Source organism: Oncorhynchus kisutch, linkage group LG27 (assembly GCF_002021735.2).
Source record: "Oncorhynchus kisutch isolate 150728-3 linkage group LG27, Okis_V2, whole genome shotgun sequence".
Classification (NCBI taxonomy): domain Eukaryota; kingdom Metazoa; phylum Chordata; class Actinopteri; order Salmoniformes; family Salmonidae; genus Oncorhynchus; species Oncorhynchus kisutch.
Genome location: NC_034200.2, coordinates 30,115,656 through 30,125,169, shown reverse-complemented (window position 1 = coordinate 30,125,169; position 9,514 = coordinate 30,115,656). Strand labels below are relative to the sequence as shown.

Genomic DNA, 9,514 nt, shown 5'->3' with positions numbered 1-9,514 from the left:
GACTGCAGAAATGTCCACCAGAGCTGTTGCCCACCCAACGCCATAAACATTGTTTTTGAGAATTTGGCGTTGTATGGGAGAGCGGTTTGCTGATGATAATGTTGTGAACAGAGTGCCCCAAGGTTGCGGTGGGGTTATGGTATGGGCAGGCATAAGCTACAACACATTTTATCAAAGACAATTTGAATACACAGTAATAGGGTGACGAGATCCTGAGATCGATTGTGAGGCAACGTTTTTTTAAGGTACTCTGTTACCATCAGATGCATATCTGTATTCCCAGTCATGTGAAATCCATAGATTAGGGCCTAATTGATTTATTTCAATTGACTGATTTCCTTATATGCACTGTAACTCAGTAAAATCTTTGAAATTGTTGCATGTTGTGTTTAGTTAATATTTCACTCATAAACAGGTGTTACTAACTCTTGCAAGTAAGTATTCAAATAACTAAGAATAACATAACAACATAAAATAGGTTAGCTATTAAGGACGTAAAAGACAAATGACATATTTTGTAACCTGGTCAGTCGGTAATTACAACACCATGACACAGTTGGCCACATGTTGGCGCCAAATGACAATAAATTCTTCCTACCGTCCATATATCGTTTGCATAAACAACGATCGCCTTAATTTACTGGTAATTGCTTGGGAAGACTGTCCCTATTGCTTGTGGAGATATGCTCTGATGAAGGTCGACTGAACGAAAGCTTTTTGTAAGAAATTAACATCTGACAAGAAGTGTGTGGAGACGTTTTCCTGTTTTTTGTTTTGTCTCCTGCGCCTTCACTAATCGATTTTGGATTAGTCTTTAGAAAATGTGTTACTTTTGTTATCAATCTTTATACAATATAATTTTAAAAAGAAAACAACCTGATGTTGGCTACAGTGATTGAATACACTGTAAATACAGAAACGTGTATTTTATTGTTTTAAATGACCACACTGTGTGGATGTCAATGTTAACTGGATGCAGAATAGACCAAATGCCTCCATGAGGAAGATGATTGGTCCAATTTTTCCGCTCACCTCTGGTCCTGGCCGGTTCCCCCGACTTTATTAGCGTAATAGTTTGCGCAAGAGCTTGGAATGAGCATCGTACATAAATATGGAGCAGGCATCCAAGAATTTCAGAATCACTGTCACAAGGTGTGAGCTGTAGTCGCCTGGAATTTTACACCGGATTGCGATTCAATAGAATCTTTCGGAATGAATAAAGTAATCTGCGTTGTTTTGCTCTCTAACGTCTGGATCTATTTCTGCGAAGGAGGTGAGAATATTTATTTTGAGACTCTTATAAATATATTATATTGTGAAAATATTGAATGGATACAATAATACAATTTTGTATAGCATTCTAAACTTTTGCAATATATTTTCAGTGGACCCTTGCTGTGCACAACCATGTGAAAATAGGGGTTTATGTAATTCAAAAGGCTTCGACGACTATGAGTGTGAATGCACAAGAACTGGATATTATGGAAAGAACTGCACAACTCGTAAGTGAAACATTTTTAGGAGGTCTAATACAAATTCCATCGATATTATATATATCATTATTCACGAGGAGTATTCGATATTGTTATTATAAATATTTCCTATTCCCTCTCCACTCTGCAGCTGAATTCCTAACATGGATAAAGATATCATTGAAACCAGCCCCGAACACTGTGCACTACTTCCTTACACACTACAAAGGGGTGTGGAATGTCATCAACAAGATCAGTTTTGTGAGAAATGCTATCATGAGCTATGTCTTGACATGTAAGTTGAAATAATATCACATTTTTGATAGATCATGAATGAAAGACTGCTGAGTCAATGTATTATTTGGATATACCTGTATGATATTTACTGATATGGGAAGGGTGGAGATAAAGAAAGAAATTAACGAAATATGAGTGAAAAAATACATGATGAAGTCTTACATTAAATTGAATAGATGACATTATTAGCTCAGTTTCTGAACAAATTAAATAATGTTGCTCCTCTGCCTCTCTATTTCATAGCCCGCTCACATTTGGTGGACAGCCCACCGACTTACAATTCTGATTATGGCTACAAGAGCTGGGAAGCTTACTCCAACCTGTCTTACTATACACGGACCCTTCCCCCATTGCCAAAGGGCTGTCCTACACCTATGGGAACTGCAGGTAAGTGAGCTCCCTCCTAACCAGTTTTTGGGGATTCCTTTTCTAAGACCATGGAAGCCTTAGAAATTAACTTCAGACCGGTTTCTAAATAATTCCCAGCAGGCGAAAGTCACAGCCTTCTGAAGTTTCCAAAATGAGGCTGAATGTGGGCAGTCGAATTAACATAATTATAACTGTCGTTAGTAACCAAATAAATATTTTGTTGAGGTAGGACCCCAAGTATTTTGCTAACATCGCTCCTTCTCCTTATAGGAAGAGCCGTGCTTCCAGATGCCAAGCTTGTGGTGGAGAAGGTTATGTTGAGGAAGCGGTTCATTCCAGATCCTCAGGGTTCCAATCTCATGTTCGCCTTCTTCGCCCAGCACTTCACCCACCAGTTTTTCAAATCAGACTTCAAGAAAGGACCAGCTTTCACCAAAGCCTTGGGCCATGGCGTGAGTCTAATTTACAATACATAACAAATAGTGGGTCTGTCATATGAAAATAGTTTTCCAATTTGTTTCATGGTTGACTTTAACTTCTAGGTTTGGAGTGTATGTTTTAACTCACTCTTTACCTCTGTGTTTCAGGTGGACTTACACCACGTCTATGGAGACACTCTGGAGAGACAGCACAAGCTGAGGCAGTTCAAGAATGGCAAACTGAAGTATCAGGTTGTGAATGGCGAGGTCTACCCCCCATTGGTAAGGGAGGTTGGGGTCGAGATGCACTATCCACCCCACGTGATCGAGGAGCACCGCTTCGCTGTGGGCCACGAGCTTTTCGGCTTGGTCCCCGGTCTCATGATGTATGCCACCATCTGGCTGAGAGAGCACAACCGCGTCTGTGACGTCATGATGCAGGAGCATCCCGAATGGGACGACGAACGCATTTTCCAGACCACACGCCTCATCCTAATTGGTGAGTTATCAGTACTAAAACTGGACACACCTACTGTGCCTACTGTACTGTCTTAGATCCTTCAGGTCCTTATAATGGGAATCATATATGATCAAAGTGAGGCAATGTTTGAGTGTTTTATAAACCGTACAATGCATACAGATTAAAACAGCTCTGTGAAAAACAGATCAAAACACTATATTTAGTGGGTGTCAGATATTTATTGAGCAATAGCTCACTAACCTCATCTCATGCATTCTCTTCCTTCCTTCTTTCCTTCCTTCTTTCCTTCCTTCCTTGCAGGCGAGACCATAAAGATCGTGATTGAGGACTACGTCCAGCACCTGAGTGGCTACCACTTCCAGCTCAAGTTCGACCCGGAGCTCCTGTTCAACCAGCGCTTCCAGTACCAGAACCGTATTGCAGCTGAGTTCAATACCCTGTACCACTGGCACCCACTAATGCCTGACACCTTCAACATTGAGGGCCGCGCCTACACCTACCCCCAGTTTGTCTTCAACAACTCCCTGGTTACAGAGCACGGCATCAACAACCTGGTGGAGTCCTTCACCAAGCAGATCGCTGGAAGGGTGAGTTGTCTAGTGTACATTGGGGTCCTATGGGAAGCAGTGGTGGAAAAAGTACCCAATTGTCATACATGAGTAAAAGTAAAGATACCTTAATAGAAAATGACTCAACTTAAGTATCAAAAGTAAATGTAATTGCTTAATTATACCTAAGTATCAAAAGTAAAAATAATTTCAAATTTCTTATATTAAGCAAACCAGACAGCACCATTTTCTTGTTTTTTTAAAATTCACTGACAGCCAGGGGCACACTCCAACACTCAGACATCATTTACAAATTAAGCATGTGTTTAGTGAGTCAACCAGATCAGAGGCAGTAGGGATGACCATGGATGTTCTCTTGATAAGTGTGTGAATTAGACCATTTTCCTGTCCTGCTGGGCATTCAAAATGTGAAGAGTACATTTGGGGTTTAGGGAAAATGTATGGAGTAAAAAGTACATACTTTTCTTTAGGAATGTATTGAAGTAAAAATGGTCAAAAATATAAATAGTAAAGTACAGATTCCCCAAAAATGACTTAAGTAGGACTTTAAAGTATTTTTATTTAAGTACTTTACACTACTGATGGCGAGTAGTGGGAATGGGGGGGGGCACTCGACACTGGAACATCCTTACAGCAATGGTATTTCATTGAGGCCTAAGTGACAACTGTTTTGTCACAAATAAACAGAGCTGGTTGGGGAATGGTGTGTTTTCAATTTCAGTATACATCCAATGTCAAACGTTAGTAGACGTGGTAGTCCTTCCTAATGTTAGACGTGGTAGTCCTTCCTAATGTTAGACGTGGTAGTCCTTCCTAATGTTAGACGTGGTAGTCCTTCCTAATGTTAGACGTGGTAGTCCTTCCTAATGTTAGACGTGATAGTCCTTCCTAATGTTAGACATGGTAGTCCTTCCCAATGTTAGACGTGGTAGTCCTTCCTAATGTTAGACGTGGTAGTCCTTCCTAATGTTAGACGTGGTAGTCCTTCCGAAGTGAACAATTCCCAAACTCCTGATACAGCTCCACTAATGAATCTTGATTCCTATTGGTTCCCAGGTGGCTGGTGGGCGTAACCTGCCTCCTTCAGTAGTGGGCGTGGCAGCTAAGGCCCTGGAGCACAGCAGAGACATGCGTTACCAGTCCCTCAACGCCTACAGGAAACGCTTCAACATGAGGGCCTACTCCTCTTTCGAGGATCTCACAGGTGAGACACACATCTTAAAGGGATAGTTTGGGATTTTGTCAATGAAGCCCTGCATCTACTTTCCCAGAGTCAGATGAACGAACCCGTGGATACCATTTTCCAGAGACATAAAATGGTATCCCCATGAGTTCATCTGACTCATAAAGGTCTTAATTGCCAAAATCCTGAAGTGTCCCTTTAATATTGCTATTTATTTATCCTCAATCTAACTAGGTGAAAGGTTTCATTTAATAAGCACAGGTGCATGGCAACTGAAGTGGTGCCTGGAAAAAGCGACAGGATTGGTTCAGTTGTTTTGTTATTGGCATGGTTACTACCTACATGGCAGCTGCTGATATAGAGGGTGGGCAGGGAGCGGCTGCCGCCTGTTATACCCTGCGGGTGTATTATTAAAGTCTGCACATGTAATCTTCAACGAACAATCACATACACATTTACACTCTCACGTGAGATTCACACAAGGTTCAACTGTACTGTGTCTATACTTGCATCATTGAGTTCCTATAAAGACCAAAACACAGACTTGTCATAGCATGCACCTTTCCACTGGGCACACACTGGTTGAATCCAAGTTGTTTTCACGTAAGTTCAATGAAATTACGTTGAACCAATGTTGAATTGACGTCTGTGCCCAGTGGGTTGTTCGTTTACTTTTTATTTTGTGAGTGAAGGATTTAATAGACGTGTGACTAGCAATGACTTATATATACACTAGATGACTGATAGTGCCAATATGGCCGGCTGGTGGCTTCAAAACCTTACAATGGCCAATACATAGCTTCAGCAATCCAGGGTTTATATACATCATTGGTGACTAGCAGGCTAGATTTATTAACCCTTTGTTGTTCTGTGGGTGTTGCAGGAGAGAAAGAGCTGGCTGCGGAGCTGGAGAGTCTATATGGGGAAGTGGATGCTGTGGAGCTGTACCCAGGCCTTCTGGTGGAGCGCCCCAGACCTAACTCTGTCTTCGGGGAGACTATGATTGAAATGGGCTCCCCTTATTCCCTGAAAGGTCTCCTGGGAAACCCCATTTGCTCGCCGGAATACTGGATGCCCAGCACGTTCGGAGGGATTGTGGGCTTTGACATCGTCAACACTGCTTCATTGGAGAGGCTGGTGTGCAGCAATGTCAAAGGTCCTTGTCCTATGGTGTCTTTTCAAGTGCCAGATTTTTTTAGAGTGTTTGAGCAGGCGTCAGCCAACGCAAGTGAGACACACCCAAGTGATGTGAACCCAGGTGTTCTGCTGAAAGAAAGGACTTCAGAGCTTTAAAGAACTAAAGCAATAGGTTTTATTCAAATACACTTAGCAGTGTCTAGTGTTCTAAAGTTGCTCTCATTTTAGGTCATTTAGCTGTATTTAAGATTTTATTGTGATGTAAAAAAAAGCAAAAAGTCTTTATTTTGCTGCAGCAATTATGACATTTAGCATGGCAATATGCAATTATTTTGTCCATTTTGTTGCAAAACTGCACTGACGAGAGAGAACATTTGTTGACATTTGGCTAAATTGGACCATATTATGCTGTAAATGTGCGTGATTATTTGAAATTGCCAGGCCTCTTTTTGTACTGCAGTGTTGGATAATTTGTATACAATAATATTTCGATGATTTAACTGTTTTATGAGGAAATAGTGCAGTGATTGGACAAATGTATAAATATTATAATTTGGGATTGCGGAATCCTTGAGGGACTTATTTAGTTATTTATTGTTTATTAATTTATGTATTTAATATTTATTAGTGTATTGTTGATTATTTAGTTATGATTATGTTTTTAAATATGAAAACCGTTTACTAATTTGTAATGCTTAACATGAACAAAAGTAAGTTAGTTTTCTCTGTATACACTGTGAAACTTGAAGGAGTTACAAGGGGCTGTTAAGAGCATCGGGCCAATAACTGAAAGGTCGCTGGTTCAAGTCCCCGAGCTGGCAAGGTGGAAAATCAGTCATTATTCTGCCCTTGAGAAAGGCAGTTAACTCCCAACAACTACTCCCCGGGTGCCGATGATGTGGAAGTCAATTTAGGCAGCCCCCCGCAACTCTCTGATTCCAAGGGGTTGGGTTAAATGCGGAAGACTATTCAGTTGAATGCATTCAGTTGTGCAACTGTCTAGGTATCTCCTTGCTTGAAGCAAAGACCTATCCAAAATACTTTGTTGTTTATTGTCTGTCTAGAACTTGAACTACCGCATGGAAAATCAGCTGGGGTGTATTTGTCAGTCGTTTTTTTGGGTCAAATATAATGTTATTGCAAATGGAGGAAGTGAATATTTGTGAGACTGTATTATTACAGAGTGAAATGAATGAATGCAAATGAATCACACTAATACAATTCTTGGTAAATTGATTGTCTTTTAATGCTTTCTTAAGTGCCATACAATTTTAATTGGAATGTAAATTGTGACTTTACTGTTATAAAAGGGGCAATCTGCAGTTCAAACAACAACAAAGTGGACACTCTGCCCCAGTTTTTGGTAAACAGCTGAGGAATGGGGCTGGAGAAGTATAACCAGTTTTAAATTCATAGATAAAGCTATAGATGCAAGGACTGACCATCCATGAGATCCAAATGATAGTTTTAACCATGTTTTGAGGCTAGACACTGTTATTACATTGTTAATAAGCAATGCAACAAATTAAACATGCTTACAGATGAGGTTTGGTAATTGAACAAAGCTCATGAGGAATTAATAAGTTATATTCTTCAAGAATCAATGGGTACATATCATTAATAAAACATTTAAGAATGGACGTAGGAATCACGGATTGCCCCTTTAACATGGTTGCATATAAAAAACAATTCACCCATCTGCCTGTGAATAAAACAAGTTAAATTTGACATTGCATTTATTATAGTGCTTTATTTATTAAGAACCATTAGTCCTTCTGGGCTAATATTCTTGGGATTGTAGACACAAAACTATACAATACAATAGAAAAAAATCACCATTGTAATGAGTGGGCTTACCTCACGTCACACATACACTCATCTCATACCCAGACCACTCTAATGAAACTAGCTAGAAGGATGCTGTTGCTTAATAGATTTAGAAGGGACCAGAGAACATCCCTTTCACTTTAATGTAGTCTGTCATTCTTACTCATTTCAAACTTTCCTTTACTCATACAGGGATTAACTTTAAAGTCTGAAAGGAGTTTGCCCATCTGACAAGTCAGGAGTATTTTTTTGGGTTGGCTGAAGATTGCTTGTCCAAAAATGTGAAATGCTTTTTACTGGCAGAAGTGCCATATATTGCCTGGCTTTCACCTATACATACAGTAGGGCAGGAATCAGAAAGATAAGTACTGGATCAGTACTGGATAAACTTGCACAATTGCCATAAATGGTTTGTCTTTCACTTAAACAATGGGGAGGAACCAGAAATATAAGTTTTAGGCTACTGGAATGCAGTTTGGCTGTTTGTTTTATCACCGGCCAAATGGGGCAATCTCAGACCGGGCTCAACTGCTCAGTTGACTTGCAACAGCCAATAGGGCAACGCTTAATGTCAATCCCTGCTTATACCAGTAACTTGCAACTTGGATTCTAGTTTATGAAGTTTTGGCTCAGCCACTGAGACTAGGTGCCAACAAACCGTTGGACAAAGGAAATTCATACATAGCCACATGCCAAGTTAAATAGTGTGAGCAGCCAGAAAGGAAAATGTGAACAATCCAAATCCATTAGCAACAAGGACTTCATTATAATCCTGAGAATTTTATATGGGAATTTATTGGCATTTTATTTAATTTGTGTTACTTTGATATTGGTCAAATGGAGGTAAAGGTTTTGTGGGTGGTTTTGCTATGTTATGGTATGAAACCAAGTCTATCAATCATGACAGGTCTATTTATTGTGCTTGAAACCCATCACAGTGGCATGAGAAATAATGTCAGTACTGAAGATGTCTTGAAAGTTAAGGAGCCTGTAGTTATTTTAGAAGGGGAAAGAAATGTGTAGGAGTAACAGTAGCCTGGGTCCAATATCTGCTTGTACTCTTGCCAACTCCATTGCTGTCATTAACATGACAATTCCATAAGGAGTTATCAAAAGAGATACAAACTGGCACCCAGGCTAGCCTAATGGTAGTTTGTACACAACATGACACAAAAAAAATGTATTGTGATGACATACTGTGTGCATTGGGACATAAGCCTAACGCCTAGCTTACCTGTCACACATTAAGTCACGATGCCAAACTTTCTGGGTATACAAGGAGCAGAACATAGGCATCATATTCAGTGTTTAATAGATTGTCTATGGTATCACCTGATTTGCCCAATTAGTGCTTGCATTGCGTAATTAGTGCTTGGTTTGGTTGGTGAATAGTTTTGGATCATAAATTCTCTGCTGACCCAACTGGGAGGCTGCAGACTGCTGCCAGCTATTTGTGTGGGCAGCTGTAGCTGGTCTCAGAGCATTTTGTATTATTCTGTACGTAAATCTGAGACACTCCTTTTTAGTATCAAATCAAATCAAATTTATTTATATAGCCCTTCGTACATCAGCTGATATCTCAGTGCTGTACAGAAACCCAGCCTAAAACCCCAAACAGCAAGCAATGCAGGTGTAGAAGCACGGTGGCTAGGAAAAACTCCCTAGAAAGGCCAAAACCTAGGAAGAAACCTAGAGAGGAACCAGGCTATGTGGGGTGGCCAGTCCTCTTCTGGCTGTGCCGGGTGGAGATTATAACAGAA

General features: G+C 40.2%; 1 protein-coding gene across 1 annotated transcript; it reads left to right on the top strand.

Annotated features, from left to right (window-relative positions):
* The first annotated feature begins 619 nt into the window (after window positions 1–619).
* Window positions 620–7,655, top strand: ptgs2a (prostaglandin-endoperoxide synthase 2a). Its single transcript, XM_020462427.2, has 9 exons — window positions 620–1,273; window positions 1,386–1,502; window positions 1,624–1,767; window positions 2,013–2,156; window positions 2,409–2,590; window positions 2,726–3,056; window positions 3,339–3,625; window positions 4,664–4,811; window positions 5,674–7,655. The coding sequence occupies exons 1-9, from the start codon at window positions 1,213–1,215 to the stop codon at window positions 6,081–6,083; spliced, it is 1,824 nt and encodes a 607-aa protein (XP_020318016.1). The 5' UTR covers window positions 620–1,212; the 3' UTR covers window positions 6,084–7,655.
* The last annotated feature ends 1,859 nt before the right edge of the window (window positions 7,656–9,514 follow it).

What these genes read in the sequence shown, in the direction of transcription:
- ptgs2a (XM_020462427.2), top strand. Translation starts at nt 1,213, where the DNA reads ATGAATAAAGTAATCTGCGTTGTTTTGCTCTCTAACGTCTGGATCTAT. An exon ending in CATGAGCTATGTCTTGACAT is followed by an intron (nt 1,768 to 2,012) that starts GTAAGTTGAAAT and finishes TCTATTTCATAG; the next exon opens with CCCGCTCACATTTGGTGGAC. An exon ending in CACACGCCTCATCCTAATTG is followed by an intron (nt 3,057 to 3,338) that starts GTGAGTTATCAG and finishes CCTTCCTTGCAG; the next exon opens with GCGAGACCATAAAGATCGTG.